At 37.7% G+C, this 25,049-nt stretch overlaps 1 protein-coding gene across 2 annotated transcripts; it reads right to left on the bottom strand.

The window, feature by feature from the left end:
• Nucleotides 1–199: 199 nt before the first annotated feature.
• Nucleotides 200–23,679, bottom strand: LOC127621598 (kinesin-like protein KIF26B). Of its 2 annotated transcripts, XM_052095263.1 has the most exons (15): nt 23,232–23,679; nt 22,630–23,007; nt 20,707–21,066; nt 13,835–13,992; nt 11,623–11,794; nt 8,672–8,869; nt 7,868–7,961; nt 6,904–7,166; nt 6,266–6,449; nt 5,401–5,545; nt 5,142–5,301; nt 2,229–5,022; nt 1,945–2,114; nt 1,564–1,714; nt 200–1,378 (listed from the first exon to the last, which is right to left on the bottom strand). In XM_052095263.1, the coding sequence occupies exons 2-15, from the start codon at nt 23,005–23,007 to the stop codon at nt 1,179–1,181; spliced, it is 5,427 nt and encodes a 1,808-aa protein (XP_051951223.1). In that variant the 5' UTR covers nt 23,232–23,679; the 3' UTR covers nt 200–1,178. The 2 variants fall into 2 exon arrangements, with proteins under 2 accessions (XP_051951223.1, XP_051951224.1); XM_052095264.1 differs by lacking the exons at nt 22,630–23,007; nt 23,232–23,679 and having other exon boundaries at nt 13,835–14,006; nt 20,707–20,769.
• Between the last annotated feature and the right edge of the window lie 1,370 nt (nt 23,680–25,049).

Below are 25,049 nucleotides of genomic sequence, written 5' to 3'. Positions count from 1 at the left end.
CATGAACATTTAGGAATTGGAGCAAAAAGAAGTAGATGCAGGCCCTGTCACTGTGGTGACTTTCTGCAGTCTGCAATGTCTCTGACTTCATAATTGGGTGTTTTTTGTCCTACTGTAACATCTGAATGAACTCCTAATGGATTATTTCATCTCAGTCTGTCAGCATGATGGGCCGATCAGTTGACTCATTGTAATCTGCTTAAATGTGTTGCTGTGTAAAGTGAACTGACACATTTTATATCGTCTGTTAATGTTCTGTGAACATGTTTCTCAGGTAATTATTACAGTGGGTTATTGGACATATAAATGATAACATTTCAGAAAAATAATGTATAACCTAATTTAAATAGAAAACAGTACAATGCATTACAACTTATTTATTAGTGCATACACACAAGGGCCTTACAATATAGCCTAAGCCTCAGCGTCCTCATAATGATTTGCACTTTCAGCAACAGCAATGGTGAAACAGAGCAACAGTAATGGTGACACACTGCACATAGGGTGTTAAAATTATATTTATTATATACAGGATGCAGCTATAGTAACTCTCAGTGAAAGTTGTTTGGGCTAGCCAGGGTCTGAGACCTTAGTAATTGAGGCCTTCAAAATTGTTGGTCAAATTGACTCAGTGAGACTTTTCACACTAAGCTAAACCCTAGATAAACATTTTTTTAAACTTGTGTTAAGCCTAGGTGAAGCAACATTGCATTCACACTTGTAATTTTGAACAGGGCCTAAAAAACAAAATGTTTTTAATTTAAATTTGTTCTGACCAAACCAGGTTAGAGTATGATCCGTGTGAAACATAACACACAATAGGGTTTTTTGTTGCTTTACCCCAGGTTAAAAGCAGGGTTAAGTGCAGTGTGAAAGGCCCTAATAACCTAGGATTATGTTAATTTAACACAGGGTTAAAATGTAGAGTGTTAAAAGGCCAAATAAGTTTCAATAGGTTGAGTTCAGTTATCCAAATGTTCTTTTAACCTCTCTCAATGCTAAAGCTGTCTATAACACAGGAATTTACAGCAAATTGGATTTCAAGTATGCCCATGGCTTCATCAGCAATGGAAGCTTCCATATTATTTAAAGACTTCTGTGGTGGATCAGAGGCATTGTTTTGCACACATATTATATTGCATAACAGGTACAAAATGGTCATCTACAGTCTTCACATGCTATATTCCTATGCACCCTTTATGATTTACAGAAGGCAGATGTCGCAACTTTTGCCTGCACTTGGTTGTAACATCAAAGCAGGTTACCATCAATACATGTGCTTTACAGAGATTAACATGTTGCTCTAGCCGTTCAGTGACCAGCTCCAAAGCCTCTAAGTGCTCCAGGGAGTCTACCTCAAATGTTTGCCATAAGTCAACTGCAAAATATATCACAAAAATAACATAATAATTATGGATAAGTCACAGTCTGAACTGTGAAGTTTAAGCAGAACCATAGACAATCATACAGTTTTCTATCCTATTGCAGTGCCTAATATTAGTATACATAAGAAGGAAATATACATCCAGTATCCATCTATATAAAATGGCTTTTAACCCTTACATTTGTGGGTCCATTTGGCAGGGTCCACCATCAGATGTTGCTTGGCATGTTCCAACTCCCTCTTGAGAGCATTATACTTGACCCTCACCTCTGCAATTCTCTGCTGTCGATGCTCCAGGAATTTCAACTTTGCACTAAAGTGGACTATGCCCTGAAAATGTAGATTTCGAGTTTCCCTCAATCACGTAAGATACTATAAAAAGTTATTTATCTGAGATTAGTCTTCTTTCACACCAACAATTTTAAGATCAAGTTAATATAAGGGTTGAGCCAGCTCTCAGTAGTGACCAACACTACCAGTTTATTGGATACACAAAGATTGCTGGTTGTGAATAAACAATAAAACACTTATTTTTGTCAATGATGTATTTTGAACCTCACCTTGTTCCCTGCCACACCTCTTTTCTGTAAAGTATCTACATTATCAATCTCATAGACTTTAATTTCGTAAGAGTCAGAAACACCCCGATCCACCCTGTGCATTTTGGGCCCACTAAAGGATCTATTCAGTGTCTGGAGGTTGTCTTTAGATGAGCATCTTAAATTGGATCCTGTGGATAAAGGAACTACAGTAAATATGAATATCATATTGTTTTTAACTCATCCAAACTATTAAAATGTTTTGCAATATCATTAATCATATGCCAGAAGACTTTCATCCTCACCTATGTTGGTTCTTTTCTTGGAACTTCTTGTGCCATTAGCAGCACCAAGGGTGCAGCTCTGATCACTGATGGAGTTGTGTGTTGAACTGCTGCTGATTGTAGCTTCACTGTCTCTAAGTACGCTTTCATAACCACTACTGACCATACTGCCCCTGCTATAGAGTAAAGCTGTTTTACACATGGCAGGAGGCAGCTCTCCACTAAGAACACTGGTGGTATCGCTGGTATGACCACTACAGTGGTATGATTCACGTGGAGCTGTAATCTGGTTGTATGGGGACGGCAGTGTGTGAATATAAGTTTTCGTTGCCATTAGTTCCTCACTTTCATCTAAATCAGACCCACCTTGGCTAAAACTGGAAAGAGAATCTCCACTACTTCTTAAAAGTTCAACTCTTCCTTTCAGGACAAAACCAGAGGACTTGGGACAAAGACCACCTTTCACCTGACTTCGAGATAAGGACTGTGTTGACCAGGAACTTTGGTTTTTGGAGATTTCATTATAAGAAAGGCTTGAGCTCCTGTTGATTGAGTGTCTGGTAGATTTGGGGGATAAGCTTGTATTCTTGGGACAAGCATCATAAGACATTTTGTGGCTCTTTAAACTTGGTGTACATTTTTTAACAGCTGTTGTCTTAGACTTACTGATTTTGGACGACTGAGTTGTGTCCTCTGCATCAACATCAGGCATGGGGAAAAACCTTGGAACTCTCCCAAGACTCTCACTGGCTTGAAACTTTACAAAGTCCTCCTCAAAGCCTTCTTTAAAACCAGGCAAGTTCATACTCTTTGACTGAGCTGGCATATAATCTCGCTCTAAAAGGCCTTTAGAGCCCACATCAATGCCACAAATGTCTTCAAGGAGTTTGGTCTTAAGACTTGTCGAGGTACAAATACCCTCAAAGCTTCCAGTTGATCTTAAAAAGTTCTCACTATTGCTCAGATCAAAAGTTTGACTTCTGCTAGATAATGCTTTCAATTTTGCATTAAATTGCTTCCTGCTGTCCTCAAGAGGAGATTTTTTTTCAGTCTTATTCTCATTTAGCAGAAGCTGCCACTGATTTAGCTGTGCACTTCTGACTATTCCTGGCCCTTCTTTTTTCTCTACATTCTTCTTTTTTGTATTGGGGATATTTGTATGTGTTGATGGGAGTGGAGCATTATCTTTGGTCCCTTCCACAATTTCCTGTTTCAAGATATATTGCTTCCTCTCAGTTTCTCTTGGACTTTGTGAATTCTTATGTTCTGTGTTCCCGTGTGGACATGAGTTATCCTTGAAGTCTTTCTTTTTGCTTAAGCACAACAAGTTCTGCTCAGTTAGAATTTCACAATTCTGTCTGGACTTTGAGACCTGAATGTACATTGAATGGTTACAATTGGGGTCAAGTGTTTCCTTGGGTCCATCTTCAATCAGGGGAACCTCTAACGAAGTAGCACACTGCGGCGGGTCTTTTGAATCAATGATGCCGCTTACCTTGTCAATACATGTATTGATTGTTTTTTGTTGGACAGGTTCATTGACAGTTGCATCAGATAAGGCCACTGAGATTTCAGTCTCTGAAGTTTGCACATTAGAGGTGGATCTATGAAAATTCACAGTTTGTTCTTCCCCTACACTCCCGATAATCCTGACAGGTTGACACCCATGTGTTAAAGTCTGGAGAGAGTGTGAATCATGAGCACTTAATATTTTCGCCTTGTCGTTTTCAGTGGCCCCATTTATTGTTACTTCTTCAACCACAGTATACACTAGCTCATCATGTCCATTAAGATCCAGTGGCTGCTGAACTGTCACAGTGATGGTGGCCTTCATCTCTTGTTGGTTCTTCATTGTAAAATTTAGAACGTCTTCATTCACATTTGCAGAAACAGCCAGTGGGGTGCCCAAACTGGCAGAGAAGGATGAAGAAAAAGAAGAGGAGGATGTAGATCTTAGTGAACTCTTGCCAGTGGGAGGAATTCGTGTCTCAGGTTTAATTGTGGGATCATCCAATGATATATATTTTTCTTCAGATGTCACGTCCATTTTTTCAGCTTGATGCTCAGATGTACTGGGCGACTGGCCAGATAGCGCTGGGTCACTCTGCCTCACAAAATCTAACTCTGTTGAGCATGTCTGAACAATATCTGAAATGCATTTGACAGCAGCATGTGGAATTTCATTAGTGTTGTGAATGATATCGTCCCTTTTTGTAGGGCTTCCCTGTCTGATACTGTTTGATGCCCATTCACTTGATGCTTGATCTTCAGATGAAATTAATTTCTTCTCAATTTGATTTGATTGAGGTGCTTTAATCACATTGTCCATGCCAAATAACTCTGTTCCATCTATGTTTCCCAATCGATTCTGGAGTTCTGCAAATGTGTTGCACTTCAAACACTCAAAATCTGACTCCAATTTATCTTGCAATATTGTTGGCTTTGACTCTTCTTTAGCCTTTTCTTTTGGTGTTTGTTTCATGCGACAGGCAAGTGGTGGAGAGATTTCACAAAATTTCATCAGAGAAAGCTTCTTTGACTCTAACTTGCTCTTGAGTAAAGACGGAATAATGGGCAAAACCTCTCGGCTTCTATTTGTATCCTCTTTATTTAGGAGGCCAAAAGGATCCATGTAGATGACCGACTCACAAGACTTATTACTCCCAGGGTGAAATTCTGGATCACCAAAGAAACCAGGAGAGGAAGTTTCCTGATCCAGTGTCCCTGTGGACCGGAATGTTCTCAGCCTGGTGGATTTATTGACTTTCCTCTCATTGCCTGAGCTTCTTCCTCCCGGTGAGCTTGATGAAGATTTCTAATAATGAAAAAAAAAATTTAAGATGTAAAGCACAGTCTAAAATTACAGTATTTGAAAAGAAGCCTAAGCACATGTCCATAATCAGTTAATGAAATAAAACACTTTCTGAAACGTACCCTGATCTTCTTTTTTTGCCTTCGGATTCGAGACACTGTCTGCATTGTACAGAGGCTTTCTGTGAGGTCTTGGGGTGAGGTGGATATATGGGCAATAATTGTGGTGGAACAGTTGATATTGTTCAGAGAGTCTTGCAGGAGCATGTCTAAGTAACTTCCACTGTAGTGAACAAATAGACATTCATAATGTGCTTTATGTTCATATACTATTGGTAAATTCCTCTGCTTAATTTTATAATTGAGATATACTTGGAAGTACCTATTAGGGACATGTTTATGTCTGTTGAGCTTGGCTATGATAGTATTTCCAAGGTCAGCAAGGCATATTCCACAATTGCTTTTGTCCCTCTCCCCTACACAGCTCCCTAAATAGATCAGGCTCAGCTTGCTTTGGTCCACTTTCACTAAAGAAAATATCCATTATATTTATAAACAAAATTAAACAGATACAAAATTAAAACAGAATGAAAAGTGAAAAAAATACAGATGTTATAAAATTACAAATGTATGACTATGCAAAAACGTGTGTCTAATTCGCTAACCGCCCACAATGTAGTTTAAGGCAGGCACAATCATTGCTAAAATAGTGCTGTGTCTTGAGTATTTAAATTAAGTGATTTTCATTCCTTTCTGCATAAACACACTTATTTTATTTAAAATGAATGTCTGTGTACATTTTCTATAAATCATGGCAGCAGTAATTCACCAAATAAAGATCAAATAATGGAGAACAGCGTAGTGGAGTGATGCTGTACAGTCCTAGCAGAGTTTGCCAGATGGTGGTCTGCAGCATCCACCACTGTAGCTCAGAACCAGCCTGAAAGATTGGAATTGCACCATGCAAACTGCATTCAGCACAGATTTTGTGGGCGCCATTAGTTGGTATGCATAATTTAGAGAATCGGGCTCTAAAGCAGCGCAAACAGCGCTTCGAAATAATCAGTGCTTTTATTGGGTGTAATTCAGTCTTAGTGACCTCCAACCTCAGTGTTGCATTAGAATTTAAATGTTATCTAATAGGCCTTTGCAAGACCACATATCCAAGCCCAGTTTTTTTAAGATCATTACTAAGAACCTGCACAGATACGCAGTTACTACAGCCATGAAAAAGCAACTGAACTCACTCCCAGATTTGGTGCTACTCCCTATGTGCTGTTGGCGAACATGCAGGGTGAAGAACATGTGACAGCTGTGCAGTGGTGTCCCTCCACTGTCCAACATCCCACTGCTGCGAGATGCAAGAGCTGCATCTAGTAGAAAAGCTGCTCTTTCTGGAGTTGGAGCATTTAGCACACTGTGGTTGCAAAGCTGTAATACAACAACACAGGTTTGACAACACAATCTAATAATGGGTCTCCAAAGTATAGTGCAGCTCGTAATTGCAACTTCATTATTTACATTTACATATACATTTATGCATTTGGCAGACGCTTTTATTCAAAGCGACTTACAGAGCACTTATTACATGAATTTGTATTGATAGTATGCCACGCAAAATGACAGATGTTTCTTACAGGGAAGGCTTCTCCTTCATCCTACCTAAATATCTATTTCCTTATCACCCAACTAGGACATTATTCTTTGCCTCTGTGCCCTTGGCTTGCCCACTTGTTTTTTTTTAAGGCACTTGTTTTTGGATAGCTGAGTTGGAGCAATATGTATTATTTATGCTATATAATTACACTGAAATTGAAACAATGGAGTATTTTCTTAGAGTTCACATTGTATGTATTAGAACAAAGAGAGTGCATTCATTACTTGCCTGTTGTTCATAGATGAGGTCTTCTTCGAGGTAAGCATCTGTCTTATAGGTGTCCTTACAGTTGCCTGTTTCAACACCAGAGAGTAAATCCCTGATGGAATTGTTTTCCCCACAGACCTCTACAGCCGACACGGAAACAGAGATGTTTGCCCATGTCTTGTCTTTCTTCCTGTTAATGAGCTTGAAAAGCCAAGAGATAGCACAAGGGAGGACTCCAAGGCTTTCGGTGCACCCATCATGGCCAATCATTGTGTAGTACGTTCCTTAAAACAAAATAAATAAAAGTGAGAATGCTATTATTTCCTTGCATCTTATCATACGAAATCTCCCCTTAGGCTTTCACAGAATAACAATTCACAGTAGTTTTTTTTGTCATTCAGAAATATTCTCAAGTGGCTATGGCCAATGACTTGACAAACTAGTATGTAAAATGCTTTATAGCAATGTCATCACCAATTAAACGCAAGCCACTTCCAGTCAAGCATAGATCTGTTTAAAAGAATTATGATGTTTGGCTGCAAGCCAAGGGCCAACATGGAGGCTGGGTAATTCAATCTAGCTAAAAGCCAATGATGTCATACTCCAAGTTACATGTTAGAGATTGTTGTCATGATTTTGGGTGAATAACTATAAAGTGGATTAACCATGATTATCTACCATGTAGCCACTCTCCTTGACATAAAATGCATGCCCATTAAGAGACTCCACAAGTCAAATGCAATAGCAAGTAAAGATATCTAAACCTGAACCTCTAAATGGGATGCAGTGCCTTAAAATGTCTCGTCTATGTATAATTGATTGATTTACTTTTTATTTATTTACAATGTAAGTGATGAGTAGAGCACAGGTTGAGAGTAGAGTTCTTAAACAATGCTAGTGAAATATTTACCTTATTATTGACAATTTCTTCTTATTAAAGGAAGATGCTGGAAGGTTTTAACAAAGAATACAGCTGCTGACTCACCCACTTTGGTTTGTCCAAAACTTAAGATGCAACCATCGGTCCCGGCGACCACACACTGAAGTAACTCAGACAAGCTGCTCTCACAAACTTCAGCCTGAAAAATAACACTTTAAATTTATTTTTTATAAAGTCTATTTTTTATTTTTTTGTAAGACAACACTGTTGTGCTGTAAACATTATACAAATTATACATGTGTACACTTAATAAAATATGTTTGTCTATTTACGCATTAACATTTCCTTAATTTAACATTTCCTTCAAATTGATTTATGTAATCTTTACCAAAAAAAAAAATTCAGACTGAAAATATGTTGTTGGGTTTTTTTTCTTTACATTTTATTTAGTTATATATATGCACTGGCCCCATTCACTATGAATACCTAACAGTAACAGTGATTTATGACCCTCTTATATATATATATAAATATAAGGGTCATAAATCGCTGGGGTTATAAAGGACAGATGAGCCACAAATGCAAGCAAGGAGCTTAACTTGTACTGAACCCAGAACATTCCTTTAAGATAACAATTTTAGATTTCTGCCTTTTACAGTATATTATGTGGAGATGACCTTGAATTGGTTTGCCATAAATCAAGCCAAATGTGAGAGAACATAATCATCTAAAAGTTAACTCAGCTCAATTGATTGTGCTAAGTATGCCCTGATACTGAATATCTGCTCTCAAGTAACCAAATCTGAATGTGTCATAAATGTTTGGATATTATATCTCTGATGGGCTCGGAACAGTAGACAGATCAGTTTTCAGATCATAAGACAGAAATAACAAAGCAGCAGCCTTGACCTGGGTTGAATCAGGGCCAAAGAGAGCATCAAAGGTGAAGGTTTTCGGGGAGACTGCAGTGCCAGTAGCCTGTCTCTGAGGGTTGTGGGAGGCTGGATCCAGCACTGTGATCTGTTTCTTGCGCAGGTCCACTTTAAAAGTGTGTGACTGGGAGGGCTTTGACACAGGAACCGAACAGACTCGCAGCATTACTTTAATCTAGAATTGGGCAAATGATACCAAAATCAATAATGTTTTTAAGGATAAAGACAAAGAATACAAAGTAAGTTGATGATAAATTTAGTTGATCAACAATATGCTAATTATATATTATGTATAACCTATAATAAATCTACAATAAACAGCAGTCAACATTGCATCATTTTGGAATTTTAACAATAATATAAATAATATTTAAAAAATGTGGACTAATTTGACACTTTAAAGTCAGTTACTGAATCACCCAATCTTAAAATATACATACAGTAACAAAATCATGGAATGGCTTACATGCCTTAATTTCTTTGTAAATTGTATTTTATTAAAATAATTACAAATGTTATAATGAAGTACTATCTAATGCATAAGATAAAAGGGGTGAAACAGACTGCCAAACCACTGTGGACAACAGTGATGTGCTACGCTAATGTAATGATCATGAAGACTGTATATGCATTAAGATTTAATGCTATCTGAATTGCAGAGTGCTGGATTAATTATTAGTTAGTTCGACTTTTACAGATACAAATGTCCTGGTTCCAGTAACTATAATCATACAGTACATGCAATGCTAATATTGATTACTCAAAACTCAAGACTTGAAATATCTCATTCTTTCATGATTTAATCAAATACAATTCTAAACCTTTTTAGGTTAATGCTTTGTCTGATACCAAATGCATTTTCTAGGGATATTATCTTCACTATCCTGAGACTGTCAAATCATATTTACGAGAAATGAATTATTTAAGAATCCATTATCTCTGCTACAGTTGCTGGATGTGCAAGGCTGAGTGCGATCTAACTGCAGGTGCTACCCTGAGAGTGATATAATGTGAAACTTAAGACCAGTCCCATCAGCATTAACTCTAGAGAGTGAAGTCAGTGCAATCTACAATTAAACTAAATTGATTTCCCTCCTCAAGGAGGAGGTGCAATGGAATGGGAAGGCCATTTGCTTCAAATTTAGAGGTTATACAAGTAACCCCATGTTTCCCTACAATGTGAGGCACGAGGAGATCAGACATATTTCAAGGAAAGACTGAAGGAAATCTAATCATCATATAAACTCAGCAAAAAAAAAAACAATGTCCACATTTCAGGACAGTGTTTTTTTTAAAGAAATGTTGTAAAAATTCTAATAACTTTACAGATCTTTATTGTAAAGGATTTAAACAATGTTTTTCATGATTGTTCAATGAACCATAAACAATTCATAAACATGCACCTGTGGAATGGTCGTTAAAACACTAACAGCTTAGGTAGGCAATTAAGGTCACAGTTATAAAAACTTCGGACACTAAAGAGACCTTTCTACTGACTCTGAAAAACACTAAAAGAACGATGCCCAGGGTCCCTGCTCATGAGTGTGAACGTGATTAAGCTGCATGGAGGCATGAGGACTGCAGATGTGGCCAGGGCAATAAATAGAAATTTCCGTACAGTGAGACACCTAAGAAAGTGCTACAGGGAGACAGGAAGGATAGCTGATCATCCTTGCAGTGGCAGACCACATGTAACAAGACCTGCACAGGATCAGTACATCCGAATATCACACCTGCGGGACAGGTACAGGATGGCAACAGCAACTGTCTGAGATACACCAGGAAAGCACAATCCCTCCATCACTGCTCAGACTGTCCGCAATAGGCTGAGAGAGGCTAGACTGAGGGCTTCTAGGTCTGTTGTAAGGCAGGTCCTTACCAGACATCACTGGCAACAACGTCACCTATGGGTACAAACCCACCTTGGCTGGACCAGACAGGACTGGCAAAAAGTGCTCTTCACTGACGAATCGCAGTTTTGTCTCACAAAACCTGGGTGATGGTCGGACTTGTGTTTATCGTCAAAGGAATGAACGTTCCACCAAGGCCTGTACTCTGGAGCGGGATCGATTTGGGGGTGGAGGGTCCATCGTGGTCTGGGGCGGTGTGTCACAGCATCATCGGACTGAGCTTGTTGTCAATCCAGGCAATCTCAACGCTGTGCGTTACAGGGAAGACATCCTCCTCCTTCATGTGGTACCCTTCATGCAGACCCATCCTGACATGAACCTCCAACATGACAATGCCACCAGCCATACTGCTCATTGTGTGCGAGATTTCCTGCAAGACAGGAATGTCAGTGTTCTGCCATGGCCAGCGAAGAGCCTGGGTCTCAATTCTATTGAGCACATCTGGGACCTGTTGGATCAGAGGGTGAAGGCTAGGGCCATTCCCGCCAGAAATATCTGGGAACTTGCAAGTGCCTTGGTGGAATAGTGGGGTAACATCTCACATCAAGAACTGGCAAATCTGGTGCAGTCCAATGAGGAGGAGCTGTACTGCAGTACTTAATGCACCTTTGTTCAGGGACACATTATTTCATTTCTGTTAGTCACATGTCTATGAAACTTGTTCAGTTTATGTCTTAGTTGTTGAATCTTTTTATGTACATATAAATATTTACACGTGTTAAATATGCTGAAAATATAAGCAGTTGAAAGTGAGAGGATATTTCTTTTTTTGCTGAGTTTACATGAAGTGTCATACTTAGGCTATACATGCAGAATATGCCTGTTTTGAATACAACAATATTTAAACCACAAAATGCATATTCATTTACTAATAGTGTAGCATTACACAGATAATCAAACTATACATTACAATATAACTAAACATTACTATTTTTTATTGAAATATAAGCCATACATTTTTGTTTAGTAAAATATTTTGATATCTTGTGTAGTTTAATAATAAGCATTTGAGCCATACCTTCCCCATCCCAGGTGTTTCCTTGCTTTTATTAGTTAACTGCAAAAGGTTCACTGGTACTGGAGGGGGAGACTTCTGCAGAAGACTACTGAAGTTGGTTGGGTGTTGGGAAGCACCACTCTCTGAGCAGTGCCTCCCTCTCCTAACCATTCCATTCAGCTTTTGTACTGCCCTGTAGATGTTGTCATTTGATATAGTAGAAAAGACAGATACATGTACTGAATACCTCGAAACAACATCTCATCTATATTCACTGAATATCAAAGTAAAAAGGGCTGTCAGTTGAAGAAAATGTTTAATCAAATTAATTACAAGATATGCAGATTAATTAATTGTAATTAATCGCAAAATTAAATATTTGCCAAAATAAGCCCCTAACTAATGATAATTAAAAACATAACACCAGGGGCATGGGTAGTATTGATGCTGAATACTACCCCTGGAGTCGGGAGTTTGAATCTAGGGTGTGCTGAGTGACTCCAGCCAGGTCTCCTAAGCAACCAAATTGGCCCGGTTGCTAGGGAGGGTAGAGTCACACGGGGTAACCTCCTCGTGGTAGCGATTAGTGGTTCTCACTCTCAATGGGGCGTATGGTTAGTTTATTCAGAATGGTGGCAAAAACAAAAAACATCCAGTAAGTGGCAGTTCTGCGGATGGAAACGACTTGTTGATGGGAGAGGTCTACAGAGAATGGTCAAACTAGTTTGAGATGATAGAAAGGGTATGGTAACTCAAATAACCCCTCTGTACAACTGTAGAGAGCAGAACAGCATCTCAGAATGTACAACATATTGAACCTTGAGGTGAATGGGCTACAACAGCAGAAGACCACATCGGGTTCCAATTCTGTTAGCCAAGAACAGAAAGCTGAGACTGCAGTGTGCACAGGCTCACCAAAATTGGACAGTTAAAGACTTGAAAAACATAGCCTGGTCTGATGAATCTCGATTTCTGCAGAGGTACACAGATAGTATGCCAACTGAACCCTCAGTTTCTGTTCTTTGATGACAGAAGTGGAACTTGATGTTGTCTTCTCTGTTGTAGCCCATCTGCCTCAAGGTTCGATGTGTTGTGCATACTGAGATGCTGTTCTGCTCTCTACAGTTGTACAGAGTTGTTATCTGAGTTACCGTAGCCTTGTTCAGTTCGAACCAGTCTGATCACTCTCTGTTAACCTCTCTCATCAGCAAGGCATTTCCGTCTGCAGAACTGCCACTCACTAGATGTTTTTTGTTTTTGACACCATTCTGAGTAATCTATAGAGACTTTTGTGTGTGAAAATCCCAGGAGATCAGCAGTTGCAGGAATACTCAAACCAGCCCAGCTGGCACCAACAATCATGCCACTTTGAAATCGCTGAGATCAAATTTTTTCCCTATATTCTGATGGTTGTTGTGAACATTAACTGAAGCTCCTGACCCATATATGCATGCTTTTATGCATTCCACTGCCGCCACACGATTGGCTGATTAGATAATTGCATGAATATGTAGGTGTACAGGTGTAACTAATAAAGTGGTCAGTAAGTGTATATAAAGTGTATATACATATATATATATATATATGTACACACACACACACACACACACACACACACACACACACACACACACATATATAAATAATCCAGATAATTCAAAGACATTACAATTTAATGAAAATGTATTATTATGAAATTTAAATGCAGTCAGGGTGCAGAATTAATAACTAATTAATCATTAAAAAGCGTAATCACACTGATTTAACTAGTTAAGCCGACAGCCTTAACATTTAAATGTTTAGAATAATTTTATAATCATGCACAAGGTGAAGATCAATAGCACATTACCAATATTACTTTGCTGATTATTTTGTTAATTTTTTTGTTTCGTTTTTTTCTGTCAAAACACAGGAGATTTTTTGCAGAATGTTAGCCTCAGTCACCATTCACATTCATTACATCTTTATTACATACAGTGAAAGTGAATGGTGACTGAGGCTAACATTCTGCCTAACATCTCATCTTCTTTTGTGTTCACCAGAGGAAAAAAGTAATATCAGTTTGAAATGAACATGAGGGTGTGTAAATAAATTATGAGTAAATAACGCATTTTAATTTTTGGGTGAACTATTCCTTTAGTAAAATTAATGGGTAAGCACCATCGGTATCTTTGGAGTTGAATGGTTCTCTGCTGATTAATTTCTGAAAATGGTTACTGACTTTAGCTATTACCTGGTTACAAATGACAAGGCAGCAGAGGTTCCTGCTGGTATCAGGGAGGACATACTAGAAGCTCTTGATGGCTGTGAGGCGTTGTAGTTGCATAGCGCTTTAGAAGACATGCAGTCCTTCTCATCCGCCTTTTCTGAATGCAAAGGAATCTGTAAGGTCTGAAAAAGATAACCTAATGTTATTATGGTTAACTGATAGTCTTAATCAGTATTTTTGTCTTGTTTACCAGAAAAAATGGCAAATAATTTTTCTTTAAAAAACTATTTTTGTGTTAGATTTATGCAAAAAAAAAAAAAAACATCAATCATATTGAATTGAGTAATGTTTTACTAAATTAAATTAATAAAATAAATATATTCAATTTTTATTAATTTAGTTAAAGATTTTGTTAAAGGATGTTTAGATATTTTTACTGGATAGTCACACAAACATATACATAAATATACATAAATATGTTTTTTTTTGCAGTGTATAATAACAATCATTAACCTTATTAAATATATTCTAAATCAATTAAACAAGATTATTTCTGACATTGATTTAAATACTTCATTTGCACATGAATACCACACCATGACCCCAAACAATATACAGTAAATAGCACATGAAAACACTGTGATACAATGCAGGTGTGTAATGCACTGCAGTCAGGCACTATTATTAGGGAATGTTACAATTTCAGCTGAAGCTGACTCAGATTTGCAGAAGTCATGAACTTCCTTACAATGTGTCTAAGCATAAAAAAATGCCTACCTGAGGCTACAGGCACTGACCGGAGGAGTCATGCTTCAGTCCAACATTTAACCTCTTCCTGGCAGCCCAAAACAATATTCAGGCTTTTTCCTTTGCCTCTCTTTGAATGAAGCCATCGCTTGCCTGCATTAATCCACATTTCCAAAGTCATGATCGCTGAGCACTCCCTGCCTTTATGTCTCATCAATGTTTAAATCCAGCCATGTGAAATAGGTGCCCCTCCTTGCTCCTTTCCATTAAGTACATCTTGCCAGAATTCAATGCCAATTAGTGCTGGGAGCAACCCTGAGGCTGAATAATATTGGCTCTACTGTTACTCTCCTCTCTGTCTCTTCTTTCTTTCTCTTACATCACTGTTCTACAGAGACAATCTAAGATTTAATTATTTGCATATTAAATGCGTCTTATTTCCGCAGTTACGCATTCCATAAAAGCATGCGGCCGTCCACTGGCCATCAGTGTTATGTTTACCATTCCAAATAAAATCCTACAAAATGCATCTGTTCTGCTTTTACTCCATGTATTAAAACAGTTTTTTAAATTCCACTTCAAGTGCATAAGGTTTGAGTGAATCCACCTTGGATGTTTGTGTAATGAAATAGAGCTGGAATAATGGACTTGAAATGCCATCATGGACTTGGTCAGTGTTGCATAAAGATCTTACTGTGAGTGCTGATGGAGCTGTCTAAGACTACAGTCTGTGCCCCACTCTTATAATGCATTCTCATTGCGTCTGTATTTACGATTAAGCCCAGAGTATGAACTTTTTAATGGCCCTTAAATATTGCAGTTATATTGATCACACTTATTTTTTGAGAAGGCTGCTCTATGGCAGACATAACTTTTAGGCTTAACCATATACGAGATAAGTTAGGCTGTATTCACTGCATGAATATAACTGAAGGTGATTTGAGGGCTGTAAATATTAACATACTTATAAAGTCAAGTAAAATCAATTCAATACAAATAATTTTTATTTGTATAGTGCTGTTCACAACACACATCGTTTCAAAGCAGCTTTACAGAAAATCATGCTTTAACAGAAAATGAAACTGTAACAATTATAAAGTCTTAGTCATCATTGTGTAGCTTGATTAAATATGACTGTAAATTGTGTATAAAAATAATTTTAAAATAATTGTATTATGAACCCTAGTGAGCAAGCCGAAGGTGACTGTGGCAAGGGACACAAAGCTCCATAAGATTTTGGTTGATGGAGAAAAATAACCTTGGGAGAAACCAGGCTCACTGTGGGGGCCAGTTCCCCTCTGGCTAACCAGCATTAATATAATGCCAATATTAGTTATTTATGTGCAGTGCAAGTCATGGTTTAAAAAGATTAAAAGTAACACTTACGATAAGTAAGTGTTAAGGACCAGTGCTTAAACAAAGATTTTGTATGAACTGGTTCATGTCTAATGTCTTTGAAGTTCAGCCTGGATTAACTGCAGAAATTCAAATTGATGCATTGTCTTTTGTCAGTTGGCCGATGAAGGCTTTTGTTGGCAAATAATTGAAAGTCTATGTATTCCATTTTCAGAGTGCAGTCCATCATTAGACCAAGGTGATGCAGGCAGTGACCAGTGAGGTGCATAACAGTTCAACCAGCAGGTCATTTCTGAGTTCATTCCCTGAAATCCATCATAATAGACTGTTGGCACTGGCTGCATTTAGTTGTCATCCCTCAGAGACACAGAGCAGTGGAGTCCAACACCAAGCAGGAATGGAGGTGGATCTGGCTGGCTCTGGTAACCTCGGGATACAAATACAAACTTGAGACAGGGAAACAAATAGAATAATATTAGCGTATATGCAATTAAAACATTTTCATAGTTATAGAGCATGATAAATGTTTCTGATAAATGTTTCTAGTTCTGGCAGACCTAGCTAAAGCAGCCTAATTGTGGATTGAAGGATAAATTAGGTGTATGCCTGGCTAAATAGATGAGTCTTTAGTCTAGACTGAGTTTTTGTGTCTTCGTCCCAAACAGTGTTAGGGAGACTATTCTTTAGTTTAGGAGCCAAACAGGAAAATTATCTACCTCCTTTTGTGGATTCTGATATTCTAGGAACTATTAATAAGGCAGAATTTTGTGATCATAATGAATGTGATGGAATATAGCGTGGTAGAAGGTCACTTAAGTACTGCGGAGCTAGACCATTCAAAGCTTTGTAAGTACACTACCAGTCAAAAGATTTGAAACACTTACACATTCTTTATTATATATTTTTTTTTTCACATTTTAGAATAATATTAAAGTCATCAAAACTATGGAATAACATAAATGGAACTATTGGAATTATTTTGTGACTAAATAAAATCCAAAATAAATCAAAATTGTGTTATATTTTAGCATCTTCAAAGTAGTCACCCTTTGCCTAGACTTTGCAGACATGAACTATTGACATTGTCTCAACCAGCTTCTTGAGATATCAGACTGGGATGCTTTTTAAACAGTATTGAAGCAGTTCCCATCTATGTTGGGCACTTATGGCTGCTTTTCTTTCCAGGGAGCTGCATTAAACTGTTTTTCCTCATATCTTAAGGAAGTAACGTTTTCTATAAGTATTGATAATCACTTCTCTTCCCCAACACTGCTCACATGTGGCATTCCACAAGGCTCTATGTTGGGTCTTCTACTTTTTTCTCTTTATATGCTTCCCTTTAGGCTCCATCTTTCAGAAGTACAGTCTAGCCTATCATTGTTATGCTGATGACACACAATTTTACCTTCCTGTCAGGTCTAACGATAGTTGTTCCATCATTAATCTCATCTCCTGTCTTGAAGAAGTTAAATTATGGATATCTGAAAACTTCCTCATGCTTAATGTGGATAAAACCGAGGTCATTGCTTTTGACTCATCGTCGACATTGAAAATTAGTTGGGTACTTTGTCTTTAACCATGCACAATAGAGTTAAGAACTTGGGTGTCATTTTTGATTCTGACTTATTATTTGATAAGCAGATAAATGCTGCTGTTAAAGGAACCTTTTTTCATCTAAGGTCCATTGCTAAATTAAAACAGTTTATCTCACAGAAGGACTTGGAAATAGTGATTCATGCTCTTATTACATCCCGGCTGGATTACTGCAATGCCTTATATGTGGGTCTGTCTCAATCTTCTTTCTCACGTCTGCAAGTAGTCCAAAATGCAGCAGCTAGACTTCTAACTGGTACCAAGAAAAGAGTGCATATTACCCCAGTTCTCGCTTCCCTACAATGGCTTCCAGTTAGTTACAGAGTTAAATTCAAGGTTGTGCTCTATGTTTATAAGGCCTTGCATGGTTTAGCCCCTCAGTACATTGGCGATTTACTTCATCTACATTCGGCACCTAGGTCTCTTCGATCATCAAATCAGTTACTCCTCTCTGTTCCTCAATCCCGTTTGAAAAAAAGGTGATCGGGCATTTGTGGTTGCGGCCCCCAGGTTGTGGAATGCACTCCCATTTGTTGTTAGGTCTATTTCCTCATTGCCTATATTTAAATCTAGATTGAAGACACATTTTTTCTCTTTAGCCTATAATGTTGGTTGAGAATTATAATTTTTTTGTGTAGGTTTTATAATGTTTTATTAATTTGTTCTTATTAACATTTTATAAGTTCTATTTAATTCTGTTATTAATGTTTGTAAAAAAATTGTACAGCACTTTGGTTACAACACTTGTTGTTTTTAAGTGTGCTTTATAAATAAACTTGAACTTGAACTTGAACTATTTGGTCCAAGACATCAATTTCAAAAACTTTTTTTTAATTACATTTTATTTTTTTAATGAAAAAAATTATATGGTGGCACAATTATATTTTATATTCAAACATTTCTGAAAAAAGATTTTTAAATCATGAGAAACATTTCAGTTGAGTGTTTCAAAAGTTTGAACTGGTAGTGTAGTTAACAAAAATGTTTAATGAATATGAAATTTAACAGGTAAAATTGGGCTAATATGATCATATTTCTTGTTCAAGTCAGCACTCTGGCTGCTACATTTTTAAACAATAAAAGTTTATTTATTGAACTTGCAGGACATCCTCCCAGTAATGCATTACAATAATCTAGTCTTGAAGTCATGAACGCATTAACTCTTTTGGCATCAGCAACAGAGAGCATGTGTCATAATTTAGCAATATTTCTGAGGTGGAAGAATGCTGTTCTACAAGCATTGGAAATGTGACTTTCAAAGCACAGATCGGTATCAAACATAACACCAAAAACTTCACTGTAAATTGCATAAACACCTCCTCCTCGACCATTCAGGCAAGGCTCATGTTTATAACAATAACCTGAGGCAGTAGATTTTCAAGTTTTATTTTAATAAATATTTTTCAAATGATTTAGTTATGGGTTTGTGTTTGGTAGTTCAGGGAACAGACATAATATCTATGTGATATCTTGGTGAAAAAGTAACTCTATGTGTTGTCATTTATGTGACCTGTGTGATGTCTCAAGGCAGTAAGCAGACGTTCAGATTAGCCAGTTGTTCTGCTTCCTGACCTGGGCCCCAGTTAGTCACACTATTAAGACTATGAGCCAAATTACTAGAGAGGAGAGTCATACATAGTTGTTTATCAAACCTATGATAATTTACAGACACCACTCAGACGTCCAGCCATTAAGTGACACTAATCTACCATAAACCTCGTCACCACGATGAGCAGGGAAGGGGCCATAGCAAATTATAGTGTATAATATCATTTTTGCAAGTTTAAACTCCTCTTTAACATACTCTAGTGATTTCCGACTGACGAAGCCAGACATCGTTAGTGCTGACATGAATAACAATTTTAGAAAATCTATGTTTAGCATTAGCCATCACTTGTACATTTTATATGATATCAAATGATCTGGCACCAGAAATACATTTAACAATAGTGGCTGGAGACTCTGTTTCCATGTTTCTTACATTAGAATCTCCTAAAACCAGGGCACTTTAAACATGTTTCTCTGTGGGTGCATCACTGAGTGGGGAGAATCGATTGGAAACCCTAACAGGAACAGGAGAGTGGTGTCCCTTTGCTGAGCGAGTATGTCGCCGAGACATCACCCAAACACCCTGCTGCGGGGGCTCTACAGCCGGAACCAAAGTGTGTGTGTGTTGCTCGCTGTAATGCCCACATCCGAAAGAATATCTACCGGCTTCTCTTTCTCACTGACCTCCACTAGCATTCGGATGCGTGCCTCTAACTCATCAACCTTCTCCATCAGCCTGACTAATTCCTTACATTTATCACATGTTAACCCCTCACTGCTGACTGAATAAGCTATAGTAAACATGTGGCATGCAATGCAGGAAGCAATAGTATGAGCTGATGTCATGACTTACCGCAATTGTTTGTTGTTGTTGTTATGGTTGTTCTTGAGTGGCAAGAATTTGAGATCGATGTGAATCCCTCATGCAATTGTTTGCTGTTGTTGTGTTAGTTCCTGATCATCAGATGTTTCAGATTGATGCAATAATCCATGTAAATCTCAGAGGAGAAAACTAATGCATGCAGACGAAACAAGTGATGTAGGCAAGCGGAAAAAGAAAAGAAAGAAAGCGGGTGCGCATGGTAATATTCACGCAGTTGAAATAGTAGAAAAGAAGGGGAAAAATGAAGCACGGGGTAAAAGGTTCAAACGATGAGCATAGATGAATAAGCAGGCTAGCAAGCTACAAACAAACAGACTCATTTGGTGTGCCGGCAGCCACTTGTGCCTTGGTATTTCTTTATAGTACACATAGTTATTGATTGTTATTATATTTTGCACACGCAGGATGTCCTGGACATAAAATGTGAACAGCAGAAAAATTGCTATTTTTATTTTTTTGTTATAATTTGGAAAAGTAATATGCAGTATCCAAAAAAAGTATTTGGACACTTACGCCTTAAAATGCATGAATGCCATTGCATTATGTAACAAAATATCCAATAAAGTGGCATTTTTATTATAGACATAATGAATAGTGCAAACACAGTTTACAACCAAACCATCGGATGCAATTTTTAAACAATATATTATGTATATGGCACTCGGTTTTATATTTTACTAGGATGGACATTGTTTGGACATAGAGTGAAGTGTGAACAATTTTATTTATTTTTTTTTTTTATTTTTTGTTTTGTTTTTAAGTTTCTTACCTTATGAGAGACTGAATCACATGGGGACAAGGGCCACAGAGACCCCAACTGTTTACGTCCTTTAACCCAGTAATTTGTTGCCACATTGCTGGAACTCTGATGGGACTTTGAGATATTAGAATGGCGGCATGAGGTTCTTGGGAGGGTTTGTGAGCCTGTGTCTAGGCTTGTAGATGAGATATTGGCAGTTGTAGGAGCGGCCCATATGGCCCGGTCCTGAGTGAGGATCGTGCGGATGGCCTCCTGCTTTAGCTGGCTAAAGTGAGTGAAGCAGACGCCACAGTGTCCCTCCACATCGCCCCAGGCTTCTACAGTAGGTGTTTTCATGCTGTCATAAAGACGAATGGAGAATTTGGGATCCTGAAGCACAAAAAGAACAATGCTGTTGCTGGTTGGATGGTCTTTTGTAAAACAGACATATCCAGAAACTCATGATCCCGACTCTCTAATTTAGTTTTTGTCACTTTTTCTGTGTTTGTACCTGTCTTGTGTATGTAGTGTCAGGATCCTGCCAATTCGGTTGGTCTTGTTTATAGTTTTTGTGGCCGGATCCTGAATCTGTGTTGTGTGAGTGCAATTGGTTGAGTCATTGCCACGTGCACTCATGTCTTTACTGTCTTAATTGTAACTCTGCACCCTCATTTTCCTTATTAGCAGCTTTTGTGTTTTATTTTTTGCCTAAATAAATATATTTTTTGTTACTTAACTGTCTGACAAAAACAGGATACTGAAAGAGAATTACCATTAAAACGGCCTTACAAAAATTTTTTGTTAATTTATTAGTGCAAAGTGCTACCATTGAGCAAAGTGCCTAAGCACGTTTATGGACTTAAATGTGTACTTTTGTTTTTAAGGCATGTGCTTTCAGTGCTCAGGCATGTTTTGGTAGTGTTGGGTAAGTTACTCAAAAAAATTTATTCACTACAAATGACTAATTACTTCCCTAAAATTGTTATCAAATTGATTGACTAATAACTTCACTACAAATGTACTCACATTACTAATTACTTTCAATTTACTTTCTAAAATGCATTTCACAGAAATGTTTTGGTTTTTCCACTCAACAAATTGAAAATAATGTCTTTGTTCATTGACGCACACTCTTCCCTTTAGCAGTCACAGAAACCAAAACAGACATACATATGAACATTAACATTTAGATGTATTCATTTAGTGGATGCTTTTATCCAAAGCAACTTACAAAATGATGAAACAACATATGAAATAATATATTAAATGTATTATAAAAATAATATTATTTTAGAAATATGAGTAAACCAAGTAATGTACTTAAAAGCTATTACATAAGTCAGTGACTGTAATCTGAATTTAAAATGTATTACACTACTTTTTACTTTAAAAGTAATTCGATTACAGTAACTAATAATTTTGTAATCAGATTACACCCAACACTCTCTGTTGGTGATTTGGTAGATAACCCCATTCTGTCTTTACACTCCTAAATTCTAAAAATTGCTCAGGAAGATATGCCGTATACTGGAAAAAAGAAAGTGGTCCACTAACCTATTTCTCTCCACCACCAAATACTTAGACATATGTCACCCGCAAATGTATGTGCTGTCACAAATGATACACTGAAAATGATGCTCTTCTTCTCATAGGAACTGAGTTTTCATATTCCACCAATTATGCCCCATATCCCAGTGTAATAAGGGCAGGACGAGTGACACATGAATCAGAGACCAATTGCAAAAGCTAATCGATTTAAACTCGTTTCAAGGGAAGAAAAATAGCACGCGCCCCATGTAATTGAAATATGAGACAGAATGTGGTTGAAGGTATGGATGCGCATGCAGTGGCCTGAAAACAATACCAGGACAGTCGAATTTGTCCCGCAGCTCAAAATGCTATGAAATGGATGCTACTATTCTTTTTAAGTAAAAAAAAGAGTAATTTGCTTACTTTGGCAGAAGCGTTTCCGTCAATCACTTGTTTCAGCGCTTCCCTTTTGAAGACATTGAAATAAGAGATGCACTTTTTGCATAAATGCCCCGTGTCGAATAACATCTCTTTTTTCGTCCCAAAAGACATGATTGAGTTGCATTCAGGGTAACCATTTAACGATTCCTTGGACCATTTTGACCGTAGGAGAGAGTTAGTGAGGGGTGCCGTGAGTGAGCCGGCGCTAGAACGAGCGACCCCTGTCCAAGGTGCTGCATGGGAATCATTTGCCGAAGAGCCAGCGCCTTCAGGCGGGGGACGCTCGACGCGCAAGAACTCCTTTTGCATTGCATGGCCCTTCGTCCCGCTGAACATGGGACCCATTTTAACGTTGGTCATCTGTGAAAATCAAAACGTTTCGACCTTTCTTAGAACCTCACATATAAAATATATATGATCACATTCAAACAGTGCAACAGCCTATTAACATTATGGGTTTCACATATTATGGAATTAAAACGATGCATTTAGTCATGATGGAATGAAACTGACTTTACAAATTATGCATATTAGCCTACTTTTATTTAATCACGAGTCACAGAGCTACCAAATAACCTACTTACCGTGATCGCTGATCGGTTGTTTCAGATTAGCCCGTCTGATCCTTCATATAGTAATTGAACGAATTGTGAATATTCGGTCAATAAAATTGTAATCTCAACGCATGTTCCATGACAAGTTTCCATTCGATCCATCCGAATAAATCAATTGCATGTTTCACCCCCAAAACTAAAAATAAATAAATAAATGCAACTTCACTCTGTTTAAAAAGGCACAGCGTTCTTTTGAAACGCGCACTGATTTTACGCACCGCGCCTTTATGTTCTTATTCTTGGAGAACTTGATGGTTCGCTGAGAAGTGAGTCTTTGATTTCTCTTTAACCAAATACAAGGATTAGAATTTAATCAGCCCATGCGAGCTTTTCTTTAAGTTACCCATGTTTAAATGCCAGTTGCTAACTTCCTTAGAAAGCAGTTCATGTAGCCTATACTGTATTTATCCTTGGATTGTTGCTGCATTATGTCTTCGTCTTTTTTGTTCTTCGTTACAGTACCACCCACATGACATTGCTCTAAGGAATAAAGATCACAAGCACTGCTGTGGTTACCGTGTAGTGAGATTAATTATGAGGTAGCGCCACCCAGCGTCAGTGTGCTGCCCAAATGCAAGTTGATGTAAAACACATCAAGAGTTAGGAAATTTAGTTCAAAGGACACATTTTTACTAAGTGCCTTTGTGTTTATTTGTTACTAAGCCTAATTCGATTATTTTGAAAAATGGCCATAAATCTAAGTGTTTCATTCAATACAATTCCAGTAAAGGAATGGATTAAAAAAATCAAATGAACTTTGCCGGTTCAAAACAAGTTGATTAAAAATAGTCACAAGACATAAACAGCATGCCTATTAACATTATTATAGTGCGATAAAACGAATATGACTCCAGTGGTTTAATCCGTCTTCTTAAGCAATTCAATTGGTTTTGGAAGAGAACAGATCAAAATGTAACTCCTAGTTCACTATAATTCTTGACATCAGCCATGTCCTATCTAGCACTCTGCATTAGTGCTAGGAAGTGTAATCGAGCATTATTCAGGGTAATGCCATATTTTGTTTGTGAGCAATAGACAAATTTAATGGCATACACTGTATATACCTTTCATAAAGGTTGTTGATTACATTAAATTTTAACAACTCATGTTTTCTGAAGTCTTTTGATTCTGCTTCAACAGTCACGTTTTAATTTCCATAAAAAAATATTTAATTGAGCAACTCCAAATATAAAGCCTCTTGAAATTTCATATTCATGGGCCAAAATACACTCAACAACCAATTTATTAGGTACAACTTATTAATGCGATTATCTAATCAGCCAGTTGTGTGGCAGTGCAATGCATACAATCATGCAGATATGGGCTAGGAGCTTCAGTTAATGTTCACATCAATCATCATAATGGGGAAAACGGGATCTCAGTGAATTCGACCATGGCATGATTGTAGGTGCCAGATGGGCTGGTTTGAGTACACAGTCTCAAGAACAAAAAAAAAAAATCAAGTGAGCAGCAATTCTGCAGACGAAAACGCCTTGATGATGAGAGAGGTCAATGGAGAATGGGCAGACTATAGTTTGAGCAGACAGAAAGCCTATTGTTATTAAGAACTGAGGCTGCAGTGGGCCTACCCTCTGTGTACCTCAGCAGGAATCGAGATACATCAGACCAGGTTGTTTTTTCAGTTTTTAACTGTCCAGTTTTGGTGAGCCTGTGCCCACTGCAGCCTAAGCTTTCTCTTCATTGCTGACAGAAGTGGAACCCGAAGTGGTCTTCTGCTGTTGTAGCCCATCTGACTCAAGGTTCTACATATTGTGCATTCTGAGATGC

The sequence above is a fragment of the Xyrauchen texanus genome, chromosome 28 (assembly GCF_025860055.1).
Source record: "Xyrauchen texanus isolate HMW12.3.18 chromosome 28, RBS_HiC_50CHRs, whole genome shotgun sequence".
NCBI lineage: Eukaryota > Metazoa > Chordata > Actinopteri > Cypriniformes > Catostomidae > Xyrauchen > Xyrauchen texanus.
Note: the sequence above shows the minus strand (reverse complement) of the source record. Positions and strands in the feature narration are given on the sequence as shown.